At 34.7% G+C, this 22,162-nt stretch overlaps 1 protein-coding gene across 2 annotated transcripts in view; it reads right to left on the bottom strand.

Annotated features, from left to right (window-relative positions):
* AIDA (axin interactor, dorsalization associated) overlaps positions 1–22,082 on the bottom strand; it is a 43,172-nt gene extending 21,090 nt beyond the window's left edge. For both annotated transcript variants that reach the window (XM_081298105.1, XM_081298106.1), the window contains exons 1-4: positions 21,826–22,082; positions 14,706–14,775; positions 6,882–6,935; positions 6,473–6,527 (exon numbers count right to left, since the gene is read on the bottom strand). In XM_081298105.1, coding sequence (XP_081154231.1) covers positions 6,473–6,527; positions 6,882–6,935; positions 14,706–14,775; positions 21,826–21,935 — 289 coding nt within the window. In that variant the 5' untranslated portion in view covers positions 21,936–22,082. The remainder of the gene's footprint in view (positions 1–6,472; positions 6,528–6,881; positions 6,936–14,705; positions 14,776–21,825) is intronic.
* Between the last annotated feature and the right edge of the window lie 80 nt (positions 22,083–22,162).

The following is a 22,162-nucleotide window of genomic DNA, read 5'->3' as shown; positions in this document are numbered from 1 at the left end:
TCTACAATTCTATCTGTATCTGGAAAAGTATTTTATGAAATTTATTGTTTCATTTCCCAATTTATGGGTTCCTAGTGACTATCTGCAATTATTTCAAGGTGAATATTTAGCATTATTAATTGGGCAACCCATGGTTTTTACTCTAATTACTCAGACTTTAATTTTGGAGTCTTGCAGATTTCAGTTAAAAGGAGTATGGCATATTGGATTCCTAAATAAGGAAATTAAAAAAGAACAGGTTGTAATTACATAACTTATTCCAATAGGAGTCAATCATCCAGTGAGAAAGAAGTTGGAAACTTGTACCTAGATTCTCATTACTCACTCTTATTCTCTCTCCCTTTATTTAGCTCTTCCTCATCCTTTATCTCTTTCTTCTTCTCAACAAATGCATACTGAGTACTCACAATGTTTCAATCACTGTTTTAGGTGCTAAAGATACACAGTAATCAAGAACTCATATTTGGACCTTAGACCTTACTAAGGAAAAGTAGACAATAAATATGCCAACAAATAAACAAGATAATGTAAGATGTGATCAGTGGTATGAAGGATACAAACAGGATGCTGTGTAAAAGCAGAGAGAACTTGGTAGAGTAGCTAAGGTAGACAGGGTGCCTTTCAAAACTAAACTGTAAGAAGACATTTGAGCCAAGACCTGAGATGAGAGGAATCATCCACAAGTGGCTCTAGCATAAGGGCTTCCCAGGTATTAGAGAACAGGCTGGAGCAACAACAAAGGTTCCAAGTAGGAAACAGTTTGCCTTATTCAAGGCACAGAAAGGACTGTGGGAACTTAAGTCTGACAAGCAAAGGGGAAGCAGCAGGAGATCAAAGTAGAAGGTTTAAATCAAAACCTAGCCCTACAATTACAACAATAACTTGAACATTTACATAAATACTCTAATCTCCCCAGTTCTAAAATGAGAATGCTACTTCCTTTACAGGCTATTGAGAGAATTACAGCCTAAATAAATGTATACAAAATGGCAAGGGAAAATCTAAAATGGACATTCACTCTCTCCATGACCTTCTTGATCTAGTTGACTAGAATCCTAATATTTCTTATCTCACTAAGAAGTACTGTTTATTTTTTAATACAAGAACATCTTTTCTATACTTCTGCATGATCATTGTTACTAAATTATTAAATCAACTCAATATTAATAAGTAATATTAATAAATATTGATCACTTACACAACAATGGAATAGATACCAAGAATGGGAAGCAGGTAACAAAAAGATCATGTCTCACTCATATCAGAAACAAAAACACAGAAATGATCATATTGTAATAAGAGTTTAATGAAATGGGCAAAAAAATCAACCATTAAAAATGTATATAACAATAATTTTTAAAAGTTGATCCTGTTATGGTGGCATGTGTCTGTAATCCCAGGTACCAAAAGCCTGAGTCAGGAGGACTAGAAGTTCATCTGCCTAAGCAACATAGGGAGACCCTGTCTCAAAATAAAAATAAAACAATAAAAGGGCTGGGGTTGTAGTTCAGTGGTAGAGTGCTTGCCTTGCACATGTGGCACTGGGTTCGATCCTTAGCACTACATGAAATGAATAAATAAAATAAAGGTATTGTGTCCATCTACAACTAAAAAAGTTTTAAAAAATAAAAATAAAAAGGACTGGAAATATAGCTCAGTGGTAGAGCACCCTGGGTTCAATCCCCAGTACGTCAAAAACAAACAAACAAAAAAGTTGAAAAATATCTTGGTTATTAAGAATATCTTGGCTGAGTGTGATAGTGCACACCTGTAATCCCAGAGGCTTAGGAGGATTAAGAATTCAAAGCCAGCCTCAGCAAAAGTGAGGCATAAGCAACTCAGTGAGACCCTGTCTCTAAATAAAATACAAAATAGGGCTGGGGATGTGGCTCAGTGGTTATCTTGCATTTGTATTGTAACAGAATAATTAAATAGTATTTTCTTTTCTTTGGTATCAAAGCTCTGAAGAGGAAGTATTTGCATTAGAATAATAGCTTTGTTATATTATTTTTACAAGTTAAAGTATTATCAAACATTTAATTTATGTGAATAGCTTTAGAACAAATTTAAATAGCTTTAAAACAAATTCTATTTTACTTTCTATAACTGTAGTATAGGTTTACATTTTCAACAACTATGGAATAACAGATTCTATTGTTCTTTTAAAATAGCTTAAACTTCACATAGAGTTTTCTTTCTACCAATACTAGCAATGATGTCTTAGGAGGATCTGAAGAGGAGCTTGAATTTTACAAAAGATATTATCATAAGTATGAAGCATGTCATGGGTTGGAGATTCATTGGCTGATTTGGTAGGACTTACACACTTTGGATCACTACATGGCAGACATCTGATGCTACTCCACCATGGAAAATTCAGCACTCCCAGCCTTTCTCTTGGAGCACGGACCTACCAACCTCCTGAAGCTAACCCTCAAAAGATGACACACAGGCAAATATCAAAATGCATTCTGCTTTTGGTGACTGACGTGTTTCATTTTTGTGGTAGGAAAATGGGCAGCTGCCTCAATTTTGAAAGGTTATTTTTTAAATTATAGGAAAAGATTCCTTCAAAAAATTCAAATCTATTTAACTCAACACAATCTTGCCAAGTTCATACTACACTTAAAGCATTCAATAGGCTCTGGGGTGGGGGAAGAGTCCATTCATAATCTCTTTGAGGACTGAAACAAATACAAGTGAAAATAACACATGTGAGAGTCTGACAATGGATAGTTAAAATGATCCTATACAGGAGAGGAGGCAGAGTTTAATTATGCCTCTATAGAGACAGCAGAGAAAGCTTTCAGGGAGAGGTGGGATTTCTGTGAAGCCTTGTGGCTTAATAGAAGGGAATTTTGCAGGGTGGTGGTGGGGAGATATGCTTGAGTAAGCAGCAGTACATTACTGCAATTAACATAAGAAAAAATGGCTCAGACTTTCACAATCATAGTTTTAGTATTTTCAGACAGAATTTAAAAGATTTCAAAATGTTGAAGTAAAGAATACATCAGCCTAATAAACCAGCCAAGAGCTAGGGATGTAGCTCAGTGGCAGAGCATTTGCCTTATATGGGCAATGCCCTGGGTTCGATCCCCAGCACCACACACACGCACAAAATTAAATTAAAAAAAAATTTTTTTAAAAGAAAGGAAACCAGTTAAGTTCAACATATTAAAAGTTAGAATTCACTATTTTTCCTTAGAAGAGGCTTAACTTTTTAAAAAGAAAGCTTGAATAAGTATACTTAATCTGAAATATTACTAAATACCAATTTGTAGAAAATATTTAATTCCAACTCAATAATTAACTCACAACAAGTGCCCTGCTTGGATAAATTCCAAATTACAGAGTCTACCCTACTGAAATACAGAATACTCATTTATGTTTCTTTGAGAAGCAACAGCAAATTAAAATCATCTAAAAAGATAACTATCAAGAAGGGAAAAGTACAAATGAAAAACATTATACAAAGTATAATAAAGTGAATCTCCAAAATACTCTTTCCATTTCTACTCCAAATCTTTTTTAAAAAGCCAAAAAAGTAATAGATTTTAACCTGATCTTCAACTAATACATGGGTCAATAATTTCTTAGGAATTTGAACTGGAGAGCTGTACTTAGGAATGATGTAGTTCAGCACCACTACAGGTATTACTAACAGCATAGTGAAAGAACCGGTCCAGGTGACCCTAAAACTCATTCCTGGGATTTACAAGCTAGTGTTGGTGTTGTCCTTAGCAAAATGTTACTGAGAGGATTCGAGTGCTTAGCATATAGATGCTATTCTAAAAAAAAAAAAAAAAAAAAAGGGCAATTAATGAAAGATCTTGTGAGGCAATAGAAGTACTTGAGCATGCTCAGAGGAAGAGAAGAGATAATAAATATATGAAATAAACATCCACAGTCTTTACAGCCACTCTGTGTATCTATAAGATTCTTAAATTTTGTTTGGAAACAAACAACTAATAGGAAATAGTGACTGAATAAGAAGCCAAAATCCTAATTATTTTTATCATAAAAAACTGAGGGCTGGTGATGTAGTTTACTGGTAAAGCACTTGTCTAACATGCCCAAAGCCCTTGGTTCAATCCCCAGCATCATCTCTCTCTCTCTCTCTCTCTCTCTCTCTCTCTCTCTCTCACACACACACACACACACACACACACACACTCACACATAAACATAATTTTCAGTAGAACCACCGTATAAACAACTGTTGCAATCTTTTATTTAAAGCCATCAATGTGTTTTTCTCAAAATAATCTTATATGTAGCCAGTCATAAAAGATCATATATCATATGAGTCCATTTAAATAAAATGTCTACAATAGGACAATTTATAGACAGAAATCAAACTAATGGTTTCCTAGGGCTGGGAATTGGAAGGGATTTTAGGGGGATGGCAAGAAGTGAATGACTATTCATGGGAATAGGGTTTCTTCTTGTGGTGATAAAAATGTCCTAAAATTGATTGTGGTGATGTCTGCATAACTCTTCCAATTTACTAAAAAAATTGAATATGATACGTTAAATTGGTGAATTGTGCTTTATATAAATTATATCTCAATTTATACAAAGTATTTATTAATGCTTTTGAAAAATAAAGTTTTAGGTACAAAAAACCCAAAAAATTTGTGAGAAATATTACATTGATTAGTATCCTTATATACATTGGATATAGGCGTAAGAACTATTTCTGAATATAAGTTGTGTCTCTTATAACATCTCCAACTCTTATGATCTAGGGCTGGAGATGTAGCTCAGTGGTAAAACGCTTGCCTAGCATGTGTGAGGTCATGGGTTTGATCCCCAGAACCACAAAGAAAAAAAAACTTTATGATCTGGATTACATAAAGTAACCAAAACTATTAAAATGACAGAGTTCATCAGAATTCTTGCCATATTCAGAAGGATGGTGTTCTGAAGAAATGAAATATGATCATCTAAAACTGTGGAAAAGCCACCAGAATCACAACAAATCTGCTATGCATTCCTTTGTTGTTGTCTGTTGTTGTTGTTAACTTCTCTTTTCCAACCCAAACAACAGAAAATCAGATCCCCTTCAGTATACTCTGAGAATCCTTTTTCTACCCTGGATCTGCAATACAATCACATTTCAGCTATCTCAATAATATATGTCTTTGTTAGAATTGCTATAATGAATTAGATATTGGCAGTTTGTGGAATTTATAGGAACATTCTATTTAGTTCTTTTTTTGGCAGGGGGTACTGGGATTGAACTCAGGGGCACTTGACCACTGAGCCACATCCCCAGCCCTATTTCGTATTTTATTTAGAGACAGGGTCTCACTAAGTTGCTTAGTGCCTTGCTTTGCTAGGGTTGGCTTTGAATTTGATATCCTTCTGCCTCAGCCTCCCGAGCGGCTGTGATTACAGGCATGCACCACTGTGCAAGGCTCTCTTTAGTTCTTAAATTAATTTTTTACCTCTTACTCAAAGCATGTTTACATTAAAAGGATTGCACTAGTGTGAACTGAGATACACTGACAAATGTTCTGAGATTTAGGCCCTGCTCAGTTACTGGGGATTGAAGTGAAACAGGACAAATAACTTCATTTCTTTTCTCAATAGAGAATGTGACCACAAGTCTGAGACTCCTTTCTGTTTGAAAATGCTTTGATTTTATGATTCCCTACTTAAAAATCTTACTTAGTTGGATAAATAAAATCTACTATTCCCTAGTCACATAAATGCACTGAGATGTGCAATCTTATCTCAATAAAAAAAAGAGTATAGGAGCTGGGTTATAGTTCAGTTGGTAGAGCATTTGCCTTGCATGTGTGAGACACTGGATTCGATCCTCAACACCACATAAAAACAAATAAATAAAATAAAGGTATTGTATCTGTCTACAACTAAAAAAATTTTTAAAAAAGGCTACATTAACTTACATTCATTCAGTTATTCACACTGTGCCTTTGCCCATACTGCAGAGAGTTCTAAGAGAGCAATCATTTGAAACAGCAGAAAGGCTTTATTTGGGAATATCCTAACCAACAAGATAACTGAAGGAATTTTTTACTTTTTAAAAGTTTTGAAAAAGGGAAAAAAATGGAGACAACAAAAAAACACTTTGTAATGCATTCCCAACATTCAGACTGTAGTTTTCAATAACATGTAATGTGTATGGGCATTAATGACTGTAACCTTATATTCTCTACTGGACTCTACTGAAAATGTTTATCAAAATAATTATAATCTTATTAAAGTCATTAAGACAAATTAAAGGTTAATTTGGATATTTAGATGAAGTACAACATATATATTCTATAATAAAGATTAAATCCAAATGGTAATTAAAAATGCAAATATTGTAGGAATTTTAAAAGCACCAAAAAATAAGAGAAATAAATCCAATCACTTTCTGTGCTAAACAATCTTAATATTCACAACAGATAAAACTCTCTTCCTAAAGGAATATCACTAAAAAATATAAAACAAAACTTACTTGGTTCTAGCTTCTTCAGGTCCTCCAGTTTAAATTCTTCTTGGGACTGTGTGGACTAAATTTAAAATATGCATATTATATCTTTTCATTACAAAGATTTCACTGCACCCTATGTCTTTTAAGTGGCAATAATAAAATATTTAAAATAAATATATTTCTTGCTTTAAAGGTAGAAAATGAAAAGTTTCAAACTGATTTTTGGAATATTCAAGCTAATAGAAACAGAAAAAATTAAAATCATATCTTTTATTCTACCGTGTACAAAGTATGAACTAAATCATTTAAGTGTGAGTTCAACTGATCAATTCCAATTGTTATAAAACCCTTCTGAGATAATATTGCTTTGGGCATGAATGTCTAATATCTTATCAAAACAATTTAGAATAATTCATTAAAAAAATCCATTTACCTGTAAAGCTGCGCTTCGCAATTCCAAGCATGTTGCAATTTTGCCTATGGTTTTCTGTAGGGAAAAAAAATGATATAAATCCCAAGATAATTTTAATTCTCAGTTACTAAAATCAAGAATTTTTATTTATAAGAGATCTATAGGGACTGGGATTTTAGCTCAGTGGTTGAACACTTGCCTCACGTGTGAGGCACTGGCCTTGATCCTCAGTACCACATAAAAAAAAATAAAGATATAGTGTCCATCTACAATTTAAAAAATTTACAAAAGAGATCTATACTTCTTTAAATAAATTATTATTCCTTTTCTAGCACCTTGTAGATTTTAGAGAAGAGAATCAGAAGACAAAGGGCTGAGAAGTGGGAGAGAGATGAGTATATATTCTCTTCTAAACTAATATGCCACAACCAATTCTAAATCAAGTTTGGTTTGGTGATAGGTCTAGATATGATTTAAAGGGCAACAAAGATAGCCATTATGGAAAGCAGTGTGGAGGTTCCTCAAAAGATTAAAAATTGAACTATGATATGATCCAACAATTCCACTCCAGGATATATGGCCAAAGGAAAGGAAATCAGTAAGCTGCAGAGACACCTGCACTCCCATATTCATAGCAGCACTATTCTTATTAGCCAAGAAATGGAAACCTAAGAGTCCATCAACTGATAAGTGGATAAAAAAAAAGTGTTATATATACACAATGGAATACTATTCAGTCATAAATATAAAGAAATCCTATCCTTTGCAACAACATGATGGAACAAGATCATTATATTAATGAAGTAAGCCAGGCACAGAGACAAGACCCACAAAATCTTATTCATGTGGAATACAAAAAAGTTGATTTCATAGAAGTTGAAAGTAGAATGGTAGTTACCAGGGGTTGGAGTCAGTAGGGGTGGGTGGGGGGATAAATAAATGCATCCTACATTTCTTTCTTTTTTTTTTTTTTTTAAAGAGAGAGTGAGAGGGAGAGAGAGAAAGAGAGAGAGAGAATTTTTTTTTTCTTAATATTTATTTTTTAGTTCTCGGCGGACACAACATCTTTGTTGGTATGTGGTGCTGAGAATCGAACCCGGGCCGCACGCATTCGAGGCGAGCACGCTGCCGCTTGAGCCACATCCCCAGCCCGCATCCTACATTTCAAAAGAAAAAAGAAAAAATTTTGTAAGTTTTTAAACATAAGAAATGATACGTGAGTAGAAAATGTTAACTGGATTTAAATATAACACAATATATACATGTATCAAAACATGTTACCCCATTTATATGTACTATCTTTGTTATCTGTAAGTTAAAATATTGACTTTATTTATTTTAAAAAATAGCTTTTTTTTTTTAGTTGTAGATGGACATAATACCTTTATTTTATTAATTTGTTTTTATGTGGTGCTGAGGATTGAACCCAGTGCCTCACACATTTTGCTGGGCAAGCAAGCACTCTACCACTGAGCTACAACTCTAGCCCCAAAATACTAACTTTAAAAAAGAAAACAGAAAATTAAAAAGGGGGGGGCAATGAAAAGGGATTTTTGACATCTGCCCTTCCAACCATCTTCTCATAAAGCCTGAAATTTACTAAAAGATATCTGAAAGATAGCACAATGGTCTAATTTAATTCTGATTTAAGCTCAATTCTGACTTGTTTAAAAACGTAGGCAATATTAACAAAATCAGTATTTGTGATGAATGGTGCAAATTTTACAGTCAATCTGTTTTATAAAATAAGCTATAAAACAGATGTGATAGGGCACAGTCCTTGCTTTTAATATGCTCATGTTCTATTATGTGTGATAAAACATATACAAAATCACTATATTAAAAAGAGAGACAATCTATAAGCTTCAGCGAAATAAGTTCTTTTTATGTCCTAAAGGAAAAGAACAAGATCTGTATTAGGAATCCAGTCCCAAAGACTAGGGAGGATTTCCAAATCAAAGAGTTTGGAAAATTGTCATGGTTCAATTACTTAAAATCCCCAACTGAAAGCAGAGGGATAGGTTTGAAAAGTAAAGTGAAGTAGGGCATAGGCATTCTGAAACGGACCTTCCACAAACTCCTTGATGAGGAATCTAGGATTTCTTTAACAATAAGTTACACAGAAGTGTGGTTTTTTTTTTTGTTCTTTTTTTTTTTTTTTTAACAGACATGCCCTTAAGAACACTGTTGTGAGCTGGGCATAGTTATGTGTACCACCTACTGGGAAGGCTAAGGCAGGAGCCTAAGAGTTTAAGGCAGGTGTGGGCAACACAGTGCGACTCTTTCTAAAAAACAAACAAAAAACCCCTTGACTGTTGTGATACAGGTATGCATTGCATACATAATTTAAAGGAAAGGGGAAAAACTGAAGGAAAGATCATTTAAGTTATTTCAAACTGTCTAAACAATATTCAGAATAAGAATATGAATAGCTAAGGTGGAAATGGAAAGGGGAGATTCATGAGATTCATAAAAGAAATTATCAGGGCAGACAGCTGAACAATGCTACTGAGACTTCTAGGTCCTTCCAAAAAAGATATTTCTGAAATGTCTTTAGGAATAAGTCTAGATCATAAAAGCAAAGAACTGCGTACAACATTTACAATGCTTACAAAATGACATATTTTGGAAAAAAAAACTGACATGTTTTTCTGAATGACTTATAAAAAGATTAGTAAATTGGGGATTTGGTGATTTTGTGTTTGGTTAATGTTCTTTGAAAGGTAAAAGAGGAGTAAAGGGAAGTAACAGTTTTGTCCTGGCCCCTGGTGCTTAGGCTAGTGGACACTCTTCAATTACTGTATCTTCAACAAACAGCTAGGATAGCAACTCACAAAAAAACCTATTATTGAGCAAGATATGCCTCTCAGACACACAAGTAATAATATTTAATTATCTCTATAATCTTTTTAAAATTTCAATATAAAAGCTTAGAAAATATGCAAATTTTAATCTGAAAAGAGATTACATTTGAAAATTATGTTTATACATAGTTTGCAAAATACTCAGGTTTATTCATCCTCTTAAATAGCTATGTATAGAAACCAGCAGTAAGCAATCTTTTCTACATAAAGTCTAATATCCCCAATCATTGTTGTTCAAATATACCACTCAACTCCAGCAAAACTAGTAAATAATTAAGTATAAATATAATAATCAAATAATTTATTAATAACAAATACTATTAATTATTAACCACTTATTAATAACTAATGAGCACTTACTGATAGGCTCTCCTAAGTGATTTATAAACATTAATTTAATTAATCCTCCCCACAACTCTGAGTTAGCTATGATCATTTTACAGGTGTGAAAACTTAAGTATGGACAGGTTAAGTAATTTGTCCCAGTCATCAATGCCTTCTATACAACACACAAGATATTCAATAAAACCACACACTTCCATCAATTCCATTTAGCTATGACTTACTATATTCTTTCAAAACTGATTTTATAAAAGAATTTTGCTTGTATTGAGATGTATCAATGAGTTAATCTTCAAAATAGTAGTTAGCTTTTTTTCCTTCTTGACTTTAAAATACATTTTATTTCATACTTCAAACATTTAAGATAAAAATGTTGTAGCTGAATAATAAGAGACCACTAACAAACTATTCTCACTTAAACATTTCTTCAAGTTAAGCAAAGGCAATAGCTTTTTATACAGAAATGTACTGAACTATGGCAAAATACCAACCAGCCTTTTTCATAACTATTTTAAGGGACCACACCCAGCTTCAGTATTAAAAAAGAAGTGAAACACTATTATTTCAGCTGTGGCAATAACTTTTAAAACATGTAGAATTTATTGATGTCAAAATCAAGTGCTTGCTACTGAAACAGTGTCACCTTCCTTAAAATGAACAGTTCAGAAAAGTGATAAAGAAGCACAAGTTCACATATGCCAGAGTATAAGTATTGACTACTTTAATTAATGTACATTAAACCAAGCACTGAAGTGATGTTTGATTTTTAGAAAGACTTAAATCACTAGCATTTTATTCAAATTAATTGCTCATACCTAATATGATAAGAAACAGAAAACAGTATCATTTTTAGAGTATTAGCTACTTTAGTTTGTCATTGCTAAGAAAATTGAGAGCCCTAAAGATCAGTTAAAGGAAAACATGGAATAAAAATGGACAATTAATGAGCTAAATTAATTTTGCTAAAATGTATTCAATTTATGTAATGAATAAAATCAGTTTAAAAATAAACATAATTCAGTACAGTCTTACTTAATCCAGACTTAACTTCTAAATATTTAAGCAGCCACTCATCTTCCATCTAGCTGTTGGGGTGGAGAGAAAGTGGAAGTAGAAAGGTGGAATCGATAAAACATAAAACAAGTATATAGTGCTGGGATTCTCATTACCACCAAGTTTGACTCAAAACAGGGAAAAACTTTCTAAGTGTCATGAGACAGGATGTTCTATTTTGTCCAGAAACTTACATGAGAAAATCTACGACACCAAAGTAGGGAATTCCATGGAATGAAAGCTTTTGGCAGCTTTTTGTTGGCCACTAAACCCAGTTGTTATAATGACAAAACTATTGAAAACTGAAATGAAAGCTAAGTGAACTAATCGTGAGAGAGGATCAAGTAAGAATCATAAACTCTTGTTTTAACTAGAAATCTTTGAGAATATTAAAAATAGGAAATAAATGTGAAGTTTTTATTCTATCACCAATTAATATGGCTTAGACAGATTAGTAGTTCTGCTTTAGAATTCTTTAGATATAAAATAAATATTGGAAAAATATGTTATTCTCTTAAAAATTAGGATTTATTTTAATAAATATAAAATAAATATCAATAACAGATCCAATAAAACATTTATTCATCAAATATATTTGAGAGCTCACTGTGAACTAGACAGCAAAAAGTTTCATAAAGAAAGCACTTTAGTAATAAGATTGGTTTTTAAAAACCAAAAACATTTTTCAAAGTTCCACTAACTACTGAATGGTTGGCATAATTATATAACTTGTCACTGCTATCAAAACATGAAATAGTATAAGCATAAGAAATATAACTCAAAATAAAACAACATTTTTGCAAAGAATAAGGCTAAAAGCATTTTCTATTTTCCTTTTTGGAGAAAAATATAATTCAGTTTTCTCTTCAGCTTATGTACAGGCATAGTATTTAATGCAGATCTAACAGTATGTGTCAAAATTTCCTGTATTATGTTCTTTAGAACACTAGATCCAATGAAATATTCTGTAAAGAAAGGAGGGGAGCTTTTCAAAAGCAAATAATTTTTAAAATACTGCACAACCAAACTCTTTAAAATATCCAACATACACATTAGAATATTAAAAGTCCAGAGAAGTCACAAACTGTGTGCAAGTAATGCCTATTGGGCTGGGGATGTAGCTTACTGATATACAGAGTGCTTGTTTGCCTAGCATGAGAACCTGGGTTCCATTCTTAGCACAACACACAGACACAATCTATTAATTTTTTTTTTTTTAAGAGAAAGTGAGAGAGGAGAGAGAGAGAGAATTTCCAACATTTATTTTTTAGTTCTCGGCGGACACAACATCTTTGTTGGTATGTGGTGCTGAGGATCGAACCCGGGCCGCACGCACGCCAGGCGAGCGCGCCACCGCTTGAGCCACATCCCCAGCCCAATCTATTAATTTTTAAGAGCCAGTGTTTCCCAGAACATGTCTTGAAGACCTCTCTTTTCTAATCATTATTAACTGAAGACTTTGATAGTTTTTTTCTTATGGAACAATCATATAAGTTCTATACATCAGTATGAGTGTTTCTGTCTGTTGTGAATATTTCACTTGCATTTTCACAGAAATTTAAACCTTTAAATGCATATAACTTGCCTTATATAGTAGAACAGAATGACTTGGGGTCCTTCTCCAAGACCAAGGAATAGACAGGCAGACAGAAGCTCTATCTGCAGTTACACCTGGCAGCCAGAAATGCCTCCTGGGCAGGTATTATAAATAATATGTTCCTCAGAAATCAGGCTTCCAGGAAAGGAGGAAGTACAGACCACTTCACAGGTAGAGGTCACTGGAGTTTTAGGAAGGAAAGACCTTTTAAAGTCACTTAAGAGTTCTCTAATCTCTCATTTCTTATATAAGGAAAATCAGGCCCAGAGCCAAAGCCAGGATGCAAGACTTAAGTCTTCTGACTCTAGGTCTCAGCTCTCTCCTCTAGGTCCTGCAGCCTCCTGGATCTTTTGGAGTACAAGATCTGGGGGTCTTTATAACCAAAGACAAGCTGAACAGCTATAAATTAAAGAATCAATAGCATTATCAACACCAACTCTAGTCTCAGAATACTAAAGAAAATCAAGAAAAAGTTAATTTTTTCCTCATCACTTAACAAGGTTCATTTTTTGATATTAACCTGTTTGTTTTGTAATTTTAGAATGTTTTAGGAGGTCAAAAGACTTTAATCTCAGGCCATGTGGCTCACAGGTTCTACTCCTGAGCAACAAATGCTGGAGAAATCTAACTAACTGAAGGCAAACGGGTGACTAAAATATGGGATCATTAAAACTTTTTTACATTTTTTTATTGTCTTCATATTCATAACATACTTCATTAACTATTAATTTATGTACCTGGATATCTAAGATTCTATTCATCAAGATTTAGATATTTTAAGTCTTAATTCAATGATGCCAGCTGATCACTTCCTAATCAGTTCCTAGATAGATTTCACAAATCTTACAGAAGTGGTATAGTGTATAGTCTTTGTTCCTTTCCTTAAGCATATCAGCTATTTCCTTTGTGATAATTATTTTCCAGGACTAACATCCTAAGTCTCTTAAATCTATTGTGGATATTAACACTTATTAAGGAAAAAAGAAAAACACCCTTTTAAATTGCAGTAACATAATTTTTTTGAAGTAGATTTTAAATATTTTAAAAATACAAATATATTTGGGCAAGAAATACGGCTAACCCTCTGGGGGCTTTTTCTCCCCAAACTCCTGTAACTAAGAATCAATAAACACAGGCCTATGGACTAAGAACTTGCTTAGGTTTAATTAAAAAGTTATGCAAAAAATTACTCCCATTTCCCCTTGTGCAAAAAAAGAAAAGTATTAATAAGAGTGAATTAGGTCACCAGGGTTTTCACACTGCCTTTTCTTAAGAGATGAGGAAAAGACTAGCACATATTTTTCACTATCTACAAGATTAAAAATTGACTTAACACTAGTTACTCTGAGCCAGGAGAAAATGGGAGTTGTTTCCTCCCATTTCTTCTCTTCTTTTAGAATAAAGTTACTTTAAAGTATCCCCTTTTACATAATCTCTATCAGGGGATCAACTTGACATACAAAAATTTTAATTCAAGGAAGAAGGAACAGTACTGAAACATTTTGCAATCTTATATATTTATTTAGCTGACAGATCTGTACGCTAACTTCTTGACTTGAGCTAATTTTTTTTCCATTTGTTTTTTGGTTTGGGGGGGTTTGTGTGTGTTTTCTGTTTTGCTTTGAGAGGTGATACATAAAGAGTTATGAAAATTCAGAGTTAAGCATTGAGGTGGAATGCACTTATTTCCAATCCTTCTGTTTTTCCAAGTGACTCGGAACAAACTCCAGTCTTTGGGTTACCCATGCTTTTCAACTAAAGTGTGGATGACTTCCATTAGAGTTAAATAAGGCCTAAATAGTTAAGTAAAGAAATTCATTAAGTGATAAGTTATATATCTGTATAAATGTTCACTTAATGTTAGGCAAAGCATAATCAATCTGATTTTTTTTACTTAAATTTAACAGTTTTTTGTTTATTTTACTGCTTAATGGACTCAAGAGCAATTTCATTTGGAATTGAATATATCTAGATATTATTTGATGGTACCTTTTGCTCTTCTGTGAATTCAGAATTGTTGTGTTGAGCTTGGGCCTCTTTTTGTAGATGTCTTGCTAATCTGTAAGAAGAAAACATTTTTTTTTTTTTAGAACTGAAAGCAAACTAACTCAACTGCAACAAAGTAAAACAAATTAAATCTCTTAAAAACAATAAAGTACATAATACTTTGTTCTGTTTTTGAAGTAATTCCACATTTTCAAGGCAAATCTACATTACCCTGAGAATCAAACTTTTTACAAAAAAAAAGTTTGTACAAAATAATAATGAAATAAGATACTTTTCATACCATTTCACTGGGACAAATTTCAGAATCTTAGAGCTCAAAAAGCACATAATTCAACTTTCTTTACTATGCACTAATTTCTTCTATAAACAACCAATAAATAGTTGTCCAGATTCTACTTTAACACTTCCAGTGAGCACCAATAATAGTATCAACCATAGATACGTTATCATTCTATCATAATTAATTTCCCAATAAGATTTGCCCAAATCCAAATTACAGCCATGACAATAACTCCATCAAAATATGCTTTTGAAACATTTTTAATGGAAAATAAAGAAAAGCCGTCCACCAATCAAAACCAGAAAATATTGCTTGCCCAGTTATCATCGTATCTAAAAATGGTGGGTAGGCCTTAAGTGAGTTTTCCAGGATGAATTTATGATGCTAGTCCAAGCTCAACGGTGAAGATCCAAAGCTATTTCTGAGACAACAAAAGGCAAAAATTTACTCTTATGAAGAAAGAGGAAAAAAAAAGACCAATTTTAGACACAGTATTTGATTAGACATGTTTCTAAACAAGATATAAAAATGGCCAATAAACACATGAAAAGATATTCAGAATCATTAGACATCAGGGAAATGCATATCAGAATCATAAAATAATTACTTAGCACCCATGCAGATGGATATAATTTTAAAAAAAAGAGATGATGAAAATAATAGGCGTAGGGAGTGTATGGAAAAAACTGGAACACTCATGCATTGCTGATGGGAATGTAAATTGGTGCCAGCCGTTGTTTAATATAGTTAAATACAGAGGAACTGTATGCTCCATCAAACTCCTAGATGGATATATCCAAAAGAACTAAAAATAAATGTTCACACAAAACACATGTACACAAATGTTTACAGCAGCATTATTTGTAATAATCAAAAAGTCATACAACCAAAATGTCCATCAATTAATGGATGAACAAAACGTGGTACATATATTCAGTAGAATATTATTCAGTCATAAAGAGGAATGAAACTCAGATAATATGCTAGCTACAGTATGAATGAACTTCAAAAAGATTATGCTATATAAAAGAAGTCAGATGTAAATGGTCACGTTATATGATTCCATTTATATGAAATGTCCAGGAAAGGTAAATTCATAGAGAAAGAAAGCAGATGAGTGGTTGCCAGGATATGGAGAAATTTAGAATGACTGACACCAGGTATGAAGTTTCTTCTGGGAGTGGGAGAAATTTTTAGGAATTACAATAGTGATGGTTATAACACATTGTGAATACATTAAAGACCACTTCACTGTACACGTTAAAATAGTGAGTTTTATGGTATATGCTAAAAAAATGCAAGAACAAAGCTAGCAAAAGATTTTGAAAATAAGATTGCTATTTTGGTTGAGGTATGGGAGTAGGAATGGCAGCAAGTGCTAGCTAGAAAAGGCAATTAAAGAAGAGAGTTCATCACAGTTCCAAAAAACAAGTACTAGATAGGAGTTCTATTCTAAGCAATCATATCCTTAAAGATCAAGTAGTATTCTCAATGGTCTCTATCCTCTTTATGAAAAGTCTGCATCCTTTATCATTAAGCAAGAAATTCTTACAAGAAATCTTAACATTTGCTAAGACAGCTCCACCATGTTACTTAGTCAAAATTTCATCCATTTACTTACTTGCTTCCAAAGCTGGAAACCACACAATATATTTTTCTAAAATGTCATTCATTGACTCATAGTCTCACATTTTTATGAATTCTTATGCAGGAGAAGGTACAAATAAATATGGCCCATTGTCCTTTTTCTGGATTTGCTTTTTTTTTTTTTTTTTTAACTCTTGCTGACCTATGTGGACTCTTACAGGAATTCATGGTCTATACACCTTTAGCAGTGTCAACTATACATCCCTGAGTTCAGGGAAGTTATAGTGTAATAGTTTCTTTATTTGAATATTTCTACATATAATTTGCTAAGAGTGGCTATCAACCTAAGCAGGATTCTTTTTTTTCCTTAAATAGTTTTGTTTTGTTATTTTTTAAGTTGTAGTTAGAACCAATACCTTTTATTTTATGTATTTATTTTATGTGGTGCTGAGGATGGAACCCAGTGCCTTGCACCTGCTAGGCAAGCACTCTACCAATAAGCCCAAGCTCCAGCCCCAGCCCCTAAGCAGGATTCTTGTCAGGAAAAAAAAGTATAGCTTTCAACTCCTGTTTAAATACTAATAATCAGGGCTGGGGTTGTGGCTCAGTGGTAGAGTGCTCTCCTAGCATACACAAGGCACTGGGTTCGATCCTCAGCACCACATAAATGTAAAGAACACCTACAACTCAATAGGTAAGAGATAATTCAATTTAAAAATAGGTAAAAGATTTGAACAGACATTTCACAAACAAGATTTACAGAGGGAAAAATAAGCATATGAAAAGACATTCAACATTATTAGTCATTAGAAAAATGTAAATTAAACCTATAGTTAAGTATACTGATAATGGCTACAATCAAAAAGACAATAATAAATGCTGCTATACAGAGAAACAGAAAACCCCTTCATATTGCTGGTAGAGATATAAAATGGTACACCCAATTTGGAAAATTTGACAGCTACTGTAAAAAGTTACAAACTTAACATATGACTCAGCAATTCTACTTATAGGTATCTATTCAAGAGAAATGAAGAATATGTCCACATAAAATATTGCACATGAATGTTCAATGCAGTTTTATTGATAATAACCAAAATTCAAATGTCAACCAACTAATGAGTGAACAGGGACATAAAACATGAGACAGCCATACAATGTAATACTGTAAATTCACCAGTAAAAAGGAATAAAATCATAATACATGCTATGACGTGGAAATATGCTAACTGAAAGAAACTATATGCATAAGATCACATATTAGATGCTTCAAATCATATGAAATGTCCAGAAAAAACAAATCTATAGAGAGAAAATATAGATAGTGGGAGTGGTTGCAAATGGGCACAAGGAATCTTTTGAATGTGATGAAAATGTTCTAAAATTTGATTGTGGTGATGACTGCATGACTTTTACTTTTAAAAATCAACAAATTATACATGTAAAACTGATGAACTTCATGGTATATAAAGCATACCTGAGTTGTTTAAAGAAAAAACTTTTTAAAGCCTCAGCAAAACGCCCCCCCCACCTTCAAAATCTAAATCCACAAAAGATTATATCATTTTAAGACAAAGTGAGACCTGATTTTGTCTACTGTGAGAAAATCTACATGTTCTCGAATTCAGATGAGCAAATATAAGAGTCGACATTCTACTGGTAAAGGTGAGAAACCTATCAAACATTCTTCTCTAGAGACTCCTCTCACAAGTAAAAGAGTATTATTCTCAAGGGGGAATTTTAAATATTACGTTAAATACATAAACAAGTGACTGATGGAAATCCCACATGATTCCAGACACATAAATTAGAGCTTTTCAACCTGCAGCAAAGCATAGTTTTTCCTCTCAATTTGTCCCAAGCTAATATTTTTGTAAAACACAAAAATATGGTCAAGATGTCAAGTTGCTTTAAAGTTCCTAAATGTTTACTCTTTATTTCTTTCTTTATTTTGATGCAGACCAGCAGGTTTGTGGACCGGCCCCGATGCATGGACTACACTGTAAGCAGCAGAGACAAAGCTTTCTAAAGATGACTAAAACCAGGTATTACTCAGTCTTTAAATCCATCTACTCATTTAACAGATATTTATTGAGCATCCGTATGTTAGAGAAATATCTCAGGAGTGATTCTGTGGAACCTCTTACTCTGGACAAGCTTCAATTCCACTACACCACAAGTTAAGAGTCATGTATGCCCAGGTAGCTGAAAGAGGTAGCCTGCTGAATGGGGATATTGTTTTTAACTGGCCATGTGTATTCTGAATAACAATTTTAATTTGACATTATTTCTTTAAATCTTCTAATAGTATTTTGGCATCAGCTCATTAATGCTACAATGTACTCCTGAATCCATACATTCAATAGAATGTGATAATTATATAATATATAAATTAAAAATTATGTCTTAATAGTACTCTGGAACACTAAGTTTACAGAAGAGAACAGAACAGATACTGCCCCCAACCCTCAAAGAACTTATAGTCCCTTGGGGAAACAATAAGCAAAACAAATACATAAAATACATTTTAGATGAAGTTTAGATTGTAATAAGTCCTGTAGGAAAAAATTAAGCAGGAGGGAGGGAGGAATGGTGGGAAAGGGAAGGGTCAGTGGAAAGAAACAGACTAAATTAAGAGAAAGGAAAAAAAAAGAAAAAGCAGGAGCGGGGAGAGGTGCCAGAGGATGGAGTGGGGATGGACAGGAGACTTTGCACTTTTAGACAGAGTGGCCAGAAAGGACCTTGCTGAAAGAACAATATTTGAACATAGACCTGAAGAGGAAAAGCCCTAAGGCAGAAGTGTGCTTCAGGAAACAGCAAAAGTATGGGAACATTCACTTTTGTTCTTCACTGACTGAAGTAACTTATTGGTCTAAAATGTTCTAGTAAACTCAGTGCTTTGGGGTCAGATACCAAATTTTATTCATCTTTCTCCTCCCAATCCTCATTGTTCAATGATGAAATTGTTTAAGTTATAGTATTCTCACATTATGGCATGTTGACTATAAAGTCATCACTGCCTACTTAATTAGGAGTCACATTTATCCTAGACTTTTCCTCCTTCACTCTAGATATCCAGTGACTAAATCTTGTCACTGATCATTCACATCGTCATTGTGGTCCTCATTGGTCTCTTTTGCTGTACCCTTTCTTTCCAAATAGTTCTTTCAAATGCAAGATATAATTTGCCTTTATTTCTGAATATATTCGAAAATTTAAACAAACTCATTTTACACGTGGCCTGTATGTCTACAAAACTGAAGTCAATCATGACATATTTCTCTTGAAATTTACACTGCAGTTTTTATAACTGGAAGACTACTCCGAATCCTGGAGTTCAAAGGATAGGGATGAGATCCAACAATAGCTTTGTATGTGCCTATTACCTTCATTCAGAAGTTTCTAGAAATTCCAACTAAACAGCTTGCATATTCGATTTTCCTTTGTAATTTCAATTAGACATGGTATTCTTCACTTTCCATTGGGAAATCTGCTGCTCAGTGCCCACAGCTGCTAAGTCCCACAGTATCACAAGTAAGAGGCAGCTTTACATTTCAGGCTATGCAATTTTCATTATCATATAGGATAAGTATACATCCATGCTAACTGGTTAGCATATGGAAGGGTATGTTCACCAATGAAAGAAATCCTGAAATTTGTCCAATTCACTTACAGAATAACTCTATCAATGCTTTATCAAACAAGCACCTTAAGCATTTATATATTAGAGAACACCAGATATGGAGTGGAAAAAAAAATTCCAGACTTCAGTGATATCATTTTGCGATTGTGAGTAATCTGTTAACTTGAATTTCAGTTTCCTTATTTTGTAAAATGAAAATAATTATATTCACTGGACAGTTGTAAAAGCAAATGAAATCAAATGGAAGTGAAAAATAAATGCCAAAAGTTGTTAGGCACAACCAGATAGCCCAGAGCATAGTTGTTTTCAGGTACTTTTTGAAACTACAGGCAATTCAAAGTCAGAAAGATGGGGTAGAAAACATATACACATCTAAATTATGTTGGTGGTCAGATAAAAACAACTATTGTTCAGGAGAACAGAAGTTTGGATTTTCCAAGTACCAATTTTGTATTCTTTCCAGAAGGTGTGTGTGGGGCGGGGGATGGTGGTGAATTTTACTCGTGCATGATTTCATATTCCATGAAACCTCAAACAACAATTTGTTTTAAACCAATAAGCAAGTAATGGCAAGTTTGGAAACAATAGCATTTTAGTAGGCAGTTCTTAAGTTCAGTAATATGTTCAAGAAATTAAACAAGGTTTTTATACATACATAAATCTTGTCTTTTCATTTTAAAACCATCTTTAAAGTTTTTGGGCGAAAGCAGAAAGGGCAAAAAAAAAAATCAGTCTTAGGTTGATAAAGGAAACTGGTACCCACATGTACCCTGAGGCTATACATTATACACAGGAAAAGGAGGAGGGATCCTAGGAGGGAGGGGCAGCTCCTGTGCTTGGTCTATTAATTCACATTTTGCTCTCTTCTGTTCACATCCTGCGCGGACTCCACCCAAAGAAACCAAGCGAGGGGGTGGGTGGGACTCACAGTCCAGCAAATAACAGTCCCAGAAACCGAAACGAAATCGAGGTGGAATTGTGAAAACACGGCTCACCAGAAAGTGGGGTGGAGAAGGAGCGCAAGAGCAGACCCTTCTTTTGGCAGAAGGAGAGGCATCCCTGGCCCTCGCTGCTTCCTGGGGGTACCCAACTCCTCTCTATCAAAACCAGTTCCCTCCTCTCCTACACACGGGAGGGAGGAAGACACACACAGAGAGCAAGGCCACTCACGCCTGGAACGTGGGCGGAGAACGCACAAGTATTCCTTCGAGATTCAAAGAGAGATTGGGGGGTGGCAACCTGGGAGAGGCGGAGGAAAGGAAATTGACTGCCGAGCTGGGGGCCCCGGGAGACACTCGAAAGGAGCTAAGTAGGTAGCCTGTGAGAGCCGGCGCCCCAGCTAAGGACTACTACCTGTTGAATGGAACTGGTCTCGTGGAGGTGGAGGGGGAAGAAGGGCGAGACACCCCAGGGAGCGGACCCTTCTCCTCCGGAGCAGCCTCGCGGGGCCAGTGGGATCTCAGTCCCCCGTGCAGGGGGCCCCGCCCTGGGAAGCCTTGACTGCAGACACTGTGATGAGAGACACCAACAGAAACAAGGGGGAGGCGGCCCACTGCAGCCGGTCTGGCCCGCTCCCGCGGTTAGTCACTCACATCTGATACTCGTCTATCGCCTCCACCAGCTGGCCCCAAGAGTCGAAGTCGGCGCCTCTCCTAAAACTGGCGCCCCAGCGCTGCAGCAGACTCCGGGTCACCTCCGACATGGCCGGTCCCCACCCCGTCCCCTCCCGCCCCTACCCAGCAAGGCCGGGCTCTAGGGCGCCATCCTCCCCGGGCCTGGCCCCGACATTAACAGAGCCAGGAGGAACCGCTAAGGCCACCACCGCCACCCGCCGAGGAGCCGCCCAAGCCCATTTGCCGCCACAGCCAAACTTTGCGGCTCCGAAGCGGCCGCCCCGCCAAGGCCCCGCCCCCGAGGCCCCGCCCCTGT

This window comes from Spermophilus citellus, assembly GCF_964194105.1.
Source record: "Spermophilus citellus genome assembly, chromosome: 6".
NCBI lineage: Eukaryota > Metazoa > Chordata > Mammalia > Rodentia > Sciuridae > Spermophilus > Spermophilus citellus.
Note: the sequence above shows the minus strand (reverse complement) of the source record. Positions and strands in the feature narration are given on the sequence as shown.